The 15,413-nt window shown below is 39.5% G+C and overlaps 1 protein-coding gene across 1 annotated transcript in view; it reads right to left on the bottom strand.

Annotated features, from left to right (window-relative positions):
• CUBN (cubilin) overlaps positions 1-15,413 on the bottom strand; it is a 258,604-nt gene that overhangs the window by 66,656 nt on the left and 176,535 nt on the right. Inside the window, exons 45-51 of the mRNA XM_059404241.1 lie at positions 14,226-14,404; positions 12,459-12,668; positions 11,666-11,806; positions 10,840-11,021; positions 4,734-4,905; positions 3,471-3,677; positions 860-1,009 (exon numbers count right to left, since the gene is read on the bottom strand). Coding sequence (XP_059260224.1) covers positions 860-1,009; positions 3,471-3,677; positions 4,734-4,905; positions 10,840-11,021; positions 11,666-11,806; positions 12,459-12,668; positions 14,226-14,404 — 1,241 coding nt within the window. The remainder of the gene's footprint in view (positions 1-859; positions 1,010-3,470; positions 3,678-4,733; positions 4,906-10,839; positions 11,022-11,665; positions 11,807-12,458; positions 12,669-14,225; positions 14,405-15,413) is intronic.

Below are 15,413 nucleotides of genomic sequence, written 5' to 3'. Positions count from 1 at the left end.
AAATGAAACATTAGCAAATAATATCTAGTAATACGTTCAAAACACACATCATAGCCAAGTAGGGTTTATCTTGGAAATTAAAAGATGGCTTAATGAGAGAAAAGTCTTTCAGTATACAGTTTATCATATTAATATATTAAAGGAGGAGAACAGAATCATTGCAATATATGGAGAGAAATCATTTGATAAAATCTTACAACCATTCAGAATAAAAAAAAACCCTGTACACTAACAACTGAAGGGACTTTCTTTAATCTGATAAGAAGTATTTAATGAAAACCCTAAGAGAAATCAATCTATTTAAGGGTCAGGTGGGAGGTTGGGGGAACCAGGTGGTGGGTATTATAGAGGGCACGGATTGCATGGAGCACAGGGTGTGGTACAAAAACAATGAATACTGTTACACTGAAAAGAAATAAAATAAAAAATTAAAAAAAAAACATTGAAGGGTCACAGGGTCACATGAAGGTCATCCCTTCCATTTGACATGAAGGTGACCTAGGCACTGAAATAAGACAAGAAAAAGAAAATTTTGAGGTTGAGAGAACAAAAATATTATCATTTGCAGAAGATATGATTGTTTATATAGAAAAACCAAAGATAATCTACAGACAAAATGACAAAACTAATTAAGAGTATAGCAAAATCTCTGGGTTAGAGATCAATGTATGAAAATTTTAGAATTCTTGGATTTCGGCAACAACCAATTAGAAGATGTAATTTAGAACATCTCCTTGACATCAGCAACAAAACTTATAGCTACCTAGAAGTGAATCTAACACAACACATGTGAAATCTTTATGGAAAAGATTATTATCTATTATATTGCCAGAGTTTAGAGTTTAATCACAAGTCTTACCTGTAAAAGAATACTCCGCATGGAATCCAACATGTTCTACGCGTTCATTGGTGACAAAGTGTATCCATACCTGAGAATAAGGTGTAACCAGGGGCACTGTAGGTTTTGAAGGTCCACAAAGTCTCCACATCAGAGGCCCATCAGCATTACCTGAAACAAATAGCACACCAAATGCCATTACTTATATAGCTTTTGAGAAATATATTCAATGGATTTAGTAGGAACAAATCATAAAGAACATTTCAAGGTAATATTAATGCACATTGGAATTCTGATTTAGTAGCAGATGTTTCACAAGGTTCCTTTTTGTCTTTATCAACGGCAAAAGAAAGAGTCCCTCCAACAGGGTAAAAACAAAAAACAAACAAAAACCCCCCACTTTTTTTAGTATAGGCATCTTTCTCTATTGTGGGGCCATTTTGTTCCAATTTGTGTTTTCATAATTATTTTGGCATACCTAAACAGAGATATGATTAATTAAAAAAAAAATTGGATGTGCCTTTTTTAGGGAGTAAAAAATGTACTGCCAACAGTGACAAAATGTATCAACAAGATAAAAGTGATAGTTATCTAAAATTTTAATGATTTCTTTACAGCATTTAATCAACTGTAATGAATAGGATATTCAGTACTTATGCTAAGAACTATCAGATTTGGAGCTGAGTATTTTTATGAAGATTACTTTTCACAGTAATTTGATTAACCTTTACAGAACACCTACAGAGCTCACAATTAACCTGCTCTTTATTTATTCTGTCAGACTAATATCATTGATTTTATAAGTTAACAAAATATAGTACTTTAACTCTCTCTGAAATGCGGGAATACGGAGAAGATTGCATTTTACTGACTGAAATTGGATATACAACTGCTCTGCTTAATTCAATAAGCCAGTATTTTGTTTTCTTTTTATTGAAATTCAAGTTAATTAACATATAGTGTAGTACTGGTTTTAGGAGTAGAATTTAGAGATTCAGCAGTTGCATTTAATACCCAGTGCTCTTTATATCAAGTGCCCTCCTTAATGTCTGTCACCCATTTAGACAATCTCCCCACTCATTAGCCCCTCCAATAACCCTCGGTTTATTTTCTATTGTTGAGAGTCTCTTATGGTTTGCCTCCCTCTCTGTTTTTATTTTATTTTCTTTTTCCTTCCCTTCCCCCATGTTCATCTGTTTTGTTTCTTATATTCCACATATGAGTGAAATCATGACATTTGTCTTTCTCTGACTGACTTATTTCACTTAGCATAATACACTCCAGTTTTATCCACATTTTGCAAATGGCAAGATTTCATTCTTTTCAGTGGCTGAGTAATCTTGCATGGATGTATACACTATATCTTCTTTATCCATTCATCAGTCGATGGACATTTTAAGCCAGTGGTTTTGAACCTGGTGGCAGTGGTGAGGGTTTATCAGAATCATATGGAGAACACTCTCAAACTACAACTTCATTTCCTTCATAAGTCTTCTTTAGATTCACCTACTTAGGAGGGCCCGGATAATTCTCCTGCTGAGTCACTTGATCTGTGACCACAGAATTTACCAAATTCTCATTGAAAATTCTGTCCACCATGTTCTCAAAGTCACCATCAATTTCAATAGTCACCCTAGAACATTGCCACCAGCTCACTGTGTTAGTGTCTGCTGCTTTCAGCCTCCTTTAAAATAAGGTTTTGCAGTGACATGGAACTCAGTGAACCTTAAATAGCACAGATGCTCTGCAACATTACCTTACTTCTCTTTTTCAAACCAGGAAAAGAGTGCCACTGTAATAATGGAGGAAATTTGATGAATCGCCCATGACTCCAGACTCAACTCCCAGAAAGAACTAAAATGGATTCATCTTTTATGAAGGGAGGTTTTTAAAAAAATTCTTAAGAGCTATGGCTTACTGAACACACCTCAGTCTACTTCCATCATGAAACTAAAGACAAACTTGACTCTTTGGGCGATAATTCCCCAAATAGCTTCCACCTGCTTCTCCATCTGGTACATTGCAAAGCTGCTTTTGATTTCTAAGTAAAATTCTTATAAATTCAGGAAATCACTGATACAGTCTGACTATGCTAATTTTCAGTCTGTGAGGAAAGAAGCCTTGAGTAGTAGAAGATCATCGAAAGGACCACTTGAACTCCTCAAGAGAACACAGACAAGGGGTGCCTGGGTGGCATAGTCGGGTAAGCATCTGACTCTTGAGTTGAGCTCAGGTCATGATCTCAGCGTCATGGAATAGAGCCCCGTGGGTTCTCTCTCTCTCTCCCTGCCTCTGCACCTCCCCTCCACGTGCTCTCTCACTCTCTCAAGTAAATAAATAAATCTTTCAAAAAGAGAAAGAGAGAGAACACAGATAAGCTAAATCTCTCCTCAGGAAGCCTCACATTACATGAAACATAGAGTTTACTTGCAAACTCTGCTCTATTCGCTCACCATTCACAGGGCATGTTACCTCAGCTGGGTACACACAGAAATACAGCTTTTTCTGAGCAACCGTCTTTTGAATTCTATGCAGATTTTTATAGCCACTTGAGTCCCTTCATTGTTGGTGGTCTCCAGGTATAAGAACACTTACGGATAAGTAAGAAAACATGTTCTTTGATTGAACTCACCCACTCGGAACTCAAGGACATCCAACTGACAGTCTTGGTGACTTTCCAGGTAAAAATCCTCAAAGTGAATGTAAATGGATGAATTTCCCTGACTTGGATTGCTGAGAGTCCATTCACAGTTTAAGTTTCTTGAGTAATTACTGACTCCGTTATAGCCAGGAGAAGTGAAGTTTCCTTTAGGGGAATGTGTAAGGGACCCGCCACACACTAAGAAAACAAAAGGCAACAGGGAAAGTAACAGTGAAATTCACACCATAACAGAACATACAGGTAATGCATTAACAACTAAAATAGCAATAGCGAGATTTTTATTGCTTTGATTTGTTTTTCTAGGTGAAGTTAAGACTGTGTAAAGGGCTGGCTCATGCATGCAGAGACTATGGAGGAAGTTTCTGTGAGTTTGGAAAATACCTACAAAAATAAACAGCTTCTTTATTTTCCTGTAGGGTAGATTAGGTGGATTTAGGAGTTTGGCTATGCATCAGTTTCTCCTAACTTAAGCCTATTGTTCATTAATATTTAATTTAGAGAAATAGCTAACCTCCAGTAGTGGTCTCAGTGGCTTCTCATTAGCAATTCTCCTCTTGACTCAACAATTTAACTGGATCAAACAGATAACACAACACAGGACTGGCAATGAACTTGCCCCTTTTCACATGGCAATGAATGCTCTTTGTATAAGTGAAAGAACATAAAGGTTTTTTACATATTCAGTTCTACTCTTTCTAAAATTTAAAAGTCTTAGGTAATAGCACCAACCCAGAAAATAGGAAAATATTTAGACCAGAAAGCTATATCTTGCTTAATTTTTAAGTACTCTGTATCAAACGTGAACATTCATTCATTTACACCGGAAAAATATGTATATGGATGGGGGACTAAGAAACAAGAAAATCTGGCTATCTTCAATTAAATGAGTCACTTTCCAGTTACTTTCTAAGCAGAAGGTCTCATTCAGCAGGAAGGAATTGATCAAGAGCTGTAGAATGGGCAACCAATACAATGGCACCATGGCATGGAATAGAGCTGAAAGCTCTCCCAACAGCATTTTTTTAAAGTTTTAACTCACAATAGCAGCTTTCTGAACCGGAACATTTGGGTTTTTTAAATCCTGTCTGGGACGGGCTTTCTACCTGGTTATATATGTTTGCCTTGGTTCCATCTCTGATCTCTGAAGGGACATAAAATTGATGGCTCCTCTGCTGTTGGAAGTAGCTGTGGGTCACCTGCAGGGCCCACAATGACAACGTCTGCCATTATTACCTGCATCTTCGCTGGACGTGTAGGAAGCACTGAAGCCTCCATAGGGCCTGGATCCATCAGTGAAAAACACGACTTTCATTGTATTTCCTGAAGATTTGATGGCATCACTCATGTTCGCACTACTACACAGTGTCTCTAGTTGGGGTGAGTTACTTCTAATGCCATTGAAGACCTGTTGGAAAAATAGTTTAACCTTCAGTCAGGCGGGCCATCTGACAGAGTGTTTCCTAGAAGATTATATTCACAGCCTCAATATGCAAGCTCAGAAGGGAACTCCGTGCTAAAATGAATTACTTAGCAGTATGGGCTCCTCGCCCGGTGCCACAAGCTACCATGTCACCCAGGGCACATTCTACTGAGTTGTGGCCTCTGGGTCATTTCACTAAAATGAAAGTATTACAGTAACGCCCCCCCCCCCCCGCCATGTGGTGACAAATGAAAAACTGCTGTACTGTCTGCAGCTGGAAACCGTGCTTGAAATGTAAATTAGGCCAACACGCTTACATCTGAGTTCGCAGAGTTCACTGCTGGACCATTTTTCTTACCGATGTGTCGGGACCTTTGATATTTGGAATGAAGGCTTAAATGTTAGTCTCTGAGGGCTCAAAGCATATAGTAACTCAAATAGTTTAAAATGCCTTGAAAAGTAACTTTTAAAAAAATCCAATGGATATAATAGTTCTTTCCTAAGTACTTAGGACCCAAAGCCTCAATTTTCTTATTAATTTGAATTTTTTAAAAAAATGGATTAGAGTAGAGCTGGCTCCAAAACATTAAACAATAATTCTAGTTATGTCCATAGTGATAATAGCTGCAAAGTATTATTCAACTTCTGTGCAAAACCAAAGGCGGTTCAGCATGGCTGGTTGTCACAGTTCAGGAAAGATCCAGAAGTAACTAAACAATAATTGACTGATTGAGTAATTGATATTTCTATTTTTTTTAAAAAGGATTTGAATCACTCATGGTTAGAAATAATGATTAAGAATCTAACACTAAGCGATACGAAGGAGAAGCATGCACTCCATAACAAAGATGTGAGCTTTTTAATTTACTGTAACTGATCATTAAATTGAGCTCTGTGTCTTCTAACTCACAGGACCAGACATAGCATCTCCTATCACTTATTGAGCACAGCAAAACGCTGGGCTCTGCTAATAGCCTACTTGTATTACTTTATTCAATTAGCACAATACCCTCTCAGATACATAATACCATCCCTATTTTCCAGATTAAGACAATAGAATTCAGAAAGGTTATGCAATTTGCTTCAGGCCAAAGACCTAGTGATAATAAAACTGGACTTAAAGCATCCCTCTGATTCCAAACCATAAAGTAATGTATAAAGAAACAGAAGATGACAAAATTTCAATTAATACTGAGAGCAGTATTATTCTGGCAACATATTGCCAGAATCAAAAGGGATTATCAGCAACTGCTGGCTAATGGAATATGTCAGAAACCCTGATCGATGGCAATTATCCTTGCACAATGTCTGCCCTGATCTAAGCATCACAGTGACTAACAGTTGTTCAGACAGCCGTTTATCACATGACTCCTGCTTTTCCGAGGCAACCAAAGGGCTGTTTCCACTTTCCCCCTCCACTTATGTTTGTAGTCAGAAACTACAACTCCCAGAAAACAATGGGATAGGAAGTAGGCATTTGAGATTCAGGACAAGCACGTATCTCAGTTAGTGCATGCTGGGTGGTGTACCTTTGCCTCTTCTCCTTCTGGACAGAATCAGATAAGCAGCAGGTTTGGAGGAATTGTATGTTCAGGTGGCTGGATAAGGTATTAATCTAGAGAGCGTGCACTTAAAGCTGCCTTCACTGAGCCTGTAGATCCCAGGAAGTGTCCCTTCTCCCTCCCTCTTTTCTTCTCTCTTTTTCTCTCTCTCTCGTCTCTCTCTCTCTTTTTATCTCTTTTCCTTTTTCCTTCTTTCTTTTTCTCTTTCTCTGCACTCCCCACCTGCTTCTTTGTGAGACTTTCTTAAAATGATAAAGTGTGTGCAAAGGGCAAGCCACATCCCCTTATTTACAGCAGAGTGGAGAAGAAACAAAACAAACAGTGAATCTATAAAAATATATTTCAGAGAAAAAGAATGATATGGAAAATTCATGAAAGAAATTCATTGTTGAAGCTTTAGCCTCCCCAGGAGAAAAGACCTGTAGATAAGACATTTGTAGTTTCTCCTAATTAAATGGTCAAGTCCCTTCAACCCAACAAAGACCGTAAGTTGACAATCCCATGAACACAGAGTTTCCAAGCAGCATTTTAGTACTTCATTCTTAAATATGAATAAACAGCCAAGGGTCATTAGGCATTTAAGGAAGTTTCCTTAGATGTCTAATGCAAAAGGCAGAGACCAATCAATATACATAAATGGGAAACAGGAAACTGAAGGAAATGGACCTCAATAGAAGCAACATAAAACTTCAAAATTATGATTAATATGTTTAATCATAATTTTATTTTAATATAATATTTTGTAAATATTAAATTTTATTTTAATATAATAAATTAATCATACATATCAAATACATATGATATTTTAATATATATATATAGTGTATTCAAAGAACAATGGTAAGATAAGGATAATTCCAGGTATACACCTTCTCAAAAACCTTATCGACCATGCCCATTTCCTTATGGAAATACAAGAACATGTGCCTCACCAAAAAAAAGGGAAATGAGCCAAGACAGGATAATGCACATGTCATGGAGTCAGGTGTCCAGCCCGGGAGAGGAATGAAGGCGCCGGTTGACAGCTGCCCCAGGCTTGCAGCTGATGGAAAAGGGCTCAAGGAAGGCTACTGCTAAGGAAAATGCACGAAAGGGTGGGTGCGCGCTACAGCACAAGGTGGGGATGTAACCCTGGAGTGAAAGCGTGGGGAGGAGTGAGAGGTATGTGCATAAAAAACTCCGTGTGGAAAAGGACATTAATCAGAAAAACAAAAGCAAACGCTACCAGGGTACACTACGTGGCCAGGTGGGGGATGACAGCGGTATAGTCATAGCAATGTAAACACTGAAGAGCAATTTATACAAAATCTGTGATGTAGGTATTTTGTAGGGAAGCTGGGGGAGGTCTGAACTGCGTGTAGCCCTGTGAGCATCTGTGGTGCGTGTGTGGTGGTGGGGGATTGTGAAGAGAGCTAAACCCTCATCTCCTGTAGTCGCACGTGGGTATATGATGTCTAAGACCAAAAAAATAAAGAAGTAGCAGTAGGAATATATTTTTTAAAGATCTTATCTATTCATTTGACACACAGAGATACAAGTAGGCAGAGAAGCAGGCAGAGAGAGAGAGAGAGGGAAGCAGGCTCCCTGCTGAGCAGAGAGCCCAATGCAGGGCTCAATTCCAGGACCCTGAGATCATGACCTGAGCCAAAGAGCATAGGCTTAACCCACTGAGCCACCCAGGTGCCCCAGTAGGAATATTATTTTGAAATAATGACAGACACACCACAAGAAGCAGCTAAAATAGTTGAAAGTAGACGCCTTTGGCGTCTATGATTCAGAGACGGGAAAATGACAAGATGTGATTCAAAATGTGTGGTTGTCGCTGTAAATTTTATTTTATTATTTGAGTTCTGAAACTATGACTGTTCATGTTTTCTTTCCTGCAGGGCATGTGAAAATTCTGTTAAGATTCTTCATAATCATTATATTTAATATGATGTTAATTATGGAAAGAATTTCAAAGGGAAATAAACAGTTGTATACATCAAAACTTTAGCAATGGGTGGGTACAATTTCAAGTATTTTTCATATTTTTAATTTTTTGAACTCTCCAAAATCTGTTCAATAGGCATTCATTATGTTTATAATCAGAAAAATAGATTAAAACTAGTGTGTAAATGAATTTATGCCACATTATTACAACTACATAATATATTCATTGCCAAGGAAGATAAGAAAATATACGAAAATATGGTGTAGTGGGAGTGGTTAAGTTTTTTCTACTTTATCCTTGTCTCTGCGTATTCAGTGGAGGGGCACCTGGGTGGCTTGGTCAGTTATGTACGACTCTTGGTTTCAGCTCAGGTCATGATCTCAGATATGCATCTATAGGTATAGCTATATATGATACCTTCAAGTGTTAGAACTTGGGAGCAAAATTTGAAGCCTGAATATGGTCATTTTAGGGCAATACAAAGTATTATACTAACATACAAAGAGGTTTTGTATTTCTGAAATCACTACCCAACAGGAGACAATTGAACTGAAAACAAAAGTGTCTTGTTTTTTTGTTTAGGATTTTATTTATTTACTTGACGCAGAGAGAAAGAGAGAGAGCACGCAAGCAAGGGGAGTGGTGGGCAGAGGGAGAGGGAGAAGCAGGCTCGCCGCTGAGCAGGGAGCCCTATACGGGACTCCATCCCAGGACCCTGGGATTATGACCTGAGCTGAAGGCAGACACTTAACTGATTGAGATACCCAGGCACCCCAAAAGTGTCTTGTTTTTAAAGAAGGATAATGAGGGGCACCTGGGCGGCTCAGTCGTTAAGTGTGTGCCTTCAGCTCAGGTTGTGGTCCCAGAGCCCTGGGATCGAGCCCCACGTTTGCTTCTCCCTCCCTCTCTTTGCCCCAGCCCCTGCTCGTGCTCTCTCTGGTTCACTCTCTCTCAACGAGATAAATACAAATCTTAAAAACAAAACAAAGCAAAAAAGATAATGATAGTACTTCTAGTATTCATTCACTCAATAATTACTGTTTCTATTACGTGCCAGGTACTGGGGACCCAGCAGTGAATGAAACGCAGAGCGGGTACTAGTGGAGCTTACATGCTGGTGGTGGGAGCGCACAATACACAGACGAGCAAATACACGGGATGTCAGGGGATGTGAAGCGCTGTGAAAGCAATAATGCAGGGAACAGGATGAGTCAGGGTGGAACCTATGCAACGTGGGGATCAGGTCCTTGAAGAGCCAGGACTGAAGAGACAGAGTGAAACAGGCAGCCATTGGGGAGCTGCCAACCAGAGGCCACAGGAGGGGTGAAGTGGGCTGCTGAACACCTTAGCAGATTCAAAGACCCGAAAGGAAGCCAGTGAGCCAAAGATCAGGGGGGTTTGAGACAAGATGCAGACACCATGGGGCCATTTGGGCTACTATAAAGATTCGGGATTTCCCTCTGAGTGAGAAGAGAGGCCAAGAGGGGATTTTCCAGGAGAGCAGCCTGATGTGGCTGACATTTAAACCCATCACACGGGTGGCTGCGCTGAGAATGCAGGGAGACAAGGGCGGGACACCAGCCTGAAGTTAATAAACTAAATCTAAGTGAGTGGTGGTGGCAATGGCAGTGGTATGGTGAGAAGTAGTTAGGTTCTGGATCTCTTTAAATATACAGCCGGTGGGACTTGAGTCTGGATGCAACACACGGTGGGAGAGAAAGGACTCCAAAACAGACATCAAAGTTTTTGACCCGAGCCTCCTGAAGTTAGGAATCGTTATTGACTGAGGGAACAAGGACGGAGGAAAGGCTGAGTTGGGTAGAGAAATACATTAATATTAATGTGTAATTAATCCAGTAGATACACATATAGAGCTGTCATTTCAGTTAACAATCTTCTTTCCCACTCATGGATCTCCTTTGCTTTCCTTTGCTAAGTGAAGCTAAGAATGCTGACAGCATCTCCCAAAGCATTTGACCTTGGCAACACTGAGGGCAGGAAGCCTGGGCTCTTCCAGAGGAGGGGCTCGGCCCCTCTGGCTGAGAACAGGAACTATGCAGGGCCCCTCAACTGCTTAAAACTTTTGGTGGTGACTGTTCTGCATCTCCTGTCTGATTCAACTCTGCGCTACCCACGGGCTTATCCATTGACCCACTTTGGCCATGTGCAATGATCACCTGCTCTTAAAATTTACCCCATCCATGACCCTGACGTACGCTGTGACAATGAATAGGCTCTTAAGACGGATCTTACAGACAACGAGTCCATTCACTGTGCTTCTGTTCTATCGAATACTTTGAGTTTGCTTGAGGTAGAGTTGCACGGATGGGAATATTCCCGCCCTAGTTTTCTGATTGTGAATTATAGGTCCATCAGCTCCTTCAGCAATGGATTGTAATATCCCCAACTGCATGGGCTACTTACTGTGACACGCTTGCTGCGGCAGGATGGGTGAGCTTCCAGACTCAGGTCGTTGAAAGTCAGGGTGATCCGCCTTCCCTCCTGCACTGTGATCCTCCACTCGCAGACGCGGCCGTGAGGATTCGGGTGCGGGTAGTTGGGAGAGGTAAACGTTCCTGTAGGGCCTTGCAGATCCCCCCCACACTCTGAAGGGGAAGAAACCCAAGAAAACTGCCAGTCCAGTCCAAGTGAGCCCTTCTACAAGAAGTGTCCTCTCAAGTGTTTTCTTTGCTATCCCCCTGGACAAACTTATTGCTGTTATTTGACACTGGGTGTACATGAGGACTGACAGACAATGTCTGCATCCCCTTTCTGTCTCTAATATTTAATATCGAATCCACGTTTCCATGTATGACAGTGCGCTATATCGTCATGGCCCAAGAAATATGGGGCACCAATAGAGGGGGTAATCTCAAGAGTCAGAAGATTCAGAAGACGAGAGTCATTATCCAATTTCTTCAGATAATATCTGTATTTCAGCAATGTCGGGGTATTTGGAATGCCGATTCCAACAGCTGTGGAGCTAACTCACTGGTTTTCTTAAGATGAGGAATGTGTGCAGCTCTCATCCCGTAACATCTTCCAAAGCACCACCTCCTCTCTGTAGTAGCCTGTTTCACAGCTATGGTGCGACTATTTGATTGAAATCTGCCTCTCCACTAAAGTGTAAGGTCCATGAAGAGAGGGGTAATTTTGGTTCAACAACCACTGTAACACCAGTGCCTCGAATAGTGTCTAGCCAAAGTAGGTGCTCAAAATATGTAAATAGTTACCACATCAGTGAACTTACCTTCCATGCTGGATTCAAACCGCAGTCTGAATCCTGAGGCAGTAAGAGAGCCATCTGTGACAAACTTCACCAGAGCAACATTGCTAGAAGTGTCTATGCTGTCTGGAATGGTGTTTCCACAGTATCTGCCCAATAAACTTCCTGTGAGAGGCAAATAATTAAGTTTGTCTATGTCCAGGTGATTGAATTCATTTCTCCTCTACTTGAGGTATTCTACAAGTACAAAGAAAATAATAAAAGACAAGACCCTGCCCATGAAGAAATGCTAACCTCTGTTAAGAGAAGCAGGACAAACATGAATAAAATCAACATTCACATAGATGAAGACATGTAACAAAGGCTGCAACCAGTTAGGGCAAGGACATCTCAGCACAACGAGGGAGCTCATTTGGGTAAAGAGATGGTTGCAGGCAACAGAGAGATGAGTGTCCAACTCATATGATTGCTAGTTACCTTACCCTCTCTCTCCTTACTTGACAGGAGGCTCCTCAAATAACCAACCACATATGGCCCTGGAAGGTCTCAACAGGAAGAAGATGCCTTCTCTAGTGCTCTCTCAGTGTGACCTATTAAAGACAAGCTCTATAATGACACCTGGGGCTTTGGACACCCACAGTTTGTGAGTAGGACTCCGGGGAGAGAAAAGTCAGCACTGCTCGGAGTTGACTGCACATCTGTGCAAAGACTAGACGTTGTTTTACCTTTCTTGAAGTGAGGATACTTCAGAGGCTGAATGAGTACATGAGAAAATAAACACCGCCCCCCCAAAAGACAGGAGACATATTGCACTGACCAGAGGTATGGTTTTCCCAGATCTCCACAAAGTCTTTTTCACAGCCAGAGGAATTCTGAAGGTTAAAGTCTTCAAAGTGGATGGTGAGATAGTGTCCAGAGGGACCCTCGAGATGCCACTCACAGAATAAATTGTCTCTATACGGAAGGGTTGGATATCCACTGCTTTCAATGACGCCACTTTGCCCTGTCACTCTTCCCCCACAGTGAGCTGTAGAAAAGAGTAATATTTTGTTACAAGATTTTTCTTTTCTTTTCTTTTTAAATTGAACCAGCACATTCAAAAACTGAATATTAATTAATATTCTATTAATATTTGGCTAATATTCAGTTAATTAATTAATATCCAGTTAATATTTGGTTAATTAATTAATATTCAGCCAAATGAATATTAATTAATGCTTTTAAAATTCTGGAAATGTTTCTTTAGTTAGTGGTCCCCTTAATATTTGAAATCTACTACTGCTGTAAAGAGAAATGATACCGCAAGTCCAGTCCAATAATGGGAAATGGAAACTGAATGTCATATTCTGTAACATCACATTAGTCCCCTTGGGACACCATGTAAGAGCTATTAGTTGCAAGGAAGTTTCCTTTCAAGAACCAACTGATTGGCAGGGCCTGCCTACTACCCTGTGTCTGTGATTTTGAAGACGGAGGGCCTGTTCAGCCGGAAGGGGTGTGGTGGTGATTCATGATGTCTGGCCTTCCTGGTTTAACTATCAAATGAACGTTTCACTGCAGTAACTGGTATCTGGGGGCCTGGCAAATTACCACTCAATTCTTTCTTTTCAGCTGGATGTGATAGTTAGATTGAATTATATACAACTTGCCTCGGGCTATAAAACAACCTATGGTGTATGTTTAATGTTGTTACTAGTAGGCTTTCCAACTTTTGACTGTATTAAATATGTTTGGTTAATGTTCAGACCCACCAGATACTAAATTCCATGTAATTGTGACCACAATACAATAAATCTTCAGGATGCGTGTGTACTGTTCATTTTTTAAGGTAAGGAAATCAAAACACTGAGGAGATATACTTGTTTTTGTCTAGTGACTGATTTGACACTAGAGACATAAGGGAAAAAAACATTATCCATTAATGATGAGTTCAAAGTTACTGCTCTCTATATAGTGTGTGTGTGCATATATATATATATACACATATATATATAGTATAATCACTATATATAGTGATTTGATTATATTTGAATAGTAAACAGTTTTACTAGTTAAGGTGATACTATAGAGATAACATGATAAGAGAAAGAAACATAGATTTGATTTAACCAAATATGTTTTCACAAATAAGTTAGGAAAAAATACAAAATATTCAAGTTTATTAAAAAGAGTGGTTTAAAATGGAAAGTAAAATAAAATTTTAAATCAACAAATGACTTTGGTTTTAAACATTTACATTCATTCCTTATTTATTTCTATCACTAAAACAATCATTACATTTAGGCAGATAGAAAGACTTCTCTAAAAATGGTATGATTTTTTAAAGTTTTATTATAATTAGTCCGTGATAACTTTCTTTTTTAAAAAATTTATTTATTTATTTGTCAGAGAGAGAGAGAGCGCACAAGCAGGCAGAGGCAGAGAGAGAAGCAGGCTCCCTGCCGAGCAAGGAGCTCAATGTGGGACTTGATCCCAGGACCCTGGGATCATGACCTGAGCTGAAGGCAGTGGCTTAACCAACTGAGCCACCCAGGCATCCCATAACTTTCTTATTAAATACAAAAAAAAAAAAAAATGTTGTTACCTATAGCATACTTGATCTTGAACCCCACATGAGTGGGGCTGTTGTCTGATCGGAATCTCAAATACATCACATCTCCTGAGGACAGCTGGCTACTGGGCAAAGATCTCCCACAAACCCTGGAAATTACTGGTGCATTTGAATCAGGCCCATCTCGCAACTCGAGGTAACTGGACGTGCAGCTAACGAGGAAAGAAAATTCCATTTAATATATAAAAGTCTGCCTCTTTGATGTATTTTCAAAAGAAAGACTTTACCAACTTTCTCCAAGAGCAATATTAAATCATCATTTTTGTAGCAAAAGACACTCCAACCATCATTTTAAGTGGTGTGTCCTCTGAGAATGCTACATAATATTTTTCTAATCATAACACATTGTTTTGTTAGTAGCTCCAAAGGCAGGTGTTACCACACCAAAGAATGTTTACTTGTCTTCCCTCCATATTCTGTATTTGTTTTACACATTTACAAGTCATTCTCAAAACACCTAGGAATTAAAAAAAAAAACAAAAAAAACAAAAAAAACAAGTACTTTGTATCACATGATACTAGGGCACATCTCATGTGACAAAGACAAACTCTCTTGACAGCCCTGCCACCCAGACTAGTGGAGAGTCTCAGATGGGATGGAACATTTCATGTCCATAAAAGTGAGCAAGTATTTACCCAGTATTTCTTAAGAAAGCCAAACAGCCATTAACCCTCACTGAGTGGGACTGTGGCATTATATTAGGTGCCCGTACATAGTAAGCAAACCTCTGTACCTAAGTTTTGGACCATACACATATTCATGCAAATGTATACATACTTTCATTAAATGAAGAGAAAAATTCAGGGTTTAGTTGTTTTTTTTTGTTTTTGTTTTTTTTTTTTTCAGTCAGTATGGTTATCCTCTTTGTGTTCAACACAGTAAGGAGGCTTACTCCTTGGTTTGTAATCCCCTTAAGAATTCTCATGAAAGAGAGACTGGGCAATTAGACAGTACTTCAATCTTTTCTCTGACACTGGTGACCCCTAGTGTCATGTAACACAAATTTTCATTTGTTAAACAGGTATTTTATTATTTATGACATTGAGCATGAGGCTGGGAAAATAAATATTCATCTACCAGAGACACTGTATTTTTCCTGTGGGAGGAGAACGGATAACATAAATCTCCAGCAGCCATCCTCAGTGTCTCTTGCAGGACGC

The sequence above is a fragment of the Mustela nigripes genome, chromosome 6 (assembly GCF_022355385.1).
Source record: "Mustela nigripes isolate SB6536 chromosome 6, MUSNIG.SB6536, whole genome shotgun sequence".
Taxonomy (NCBI): domain Eukaryota; kingdom Metazoa; phylum Chordata; class Mammalia; order Carnivora; family Mustelidae; genus Mustela; species Mustela nigripes.
Note: the sequence above shows the minus strand (reverse complement) of the source record. Positions and strands in the feature narration are given on the sequence as shown.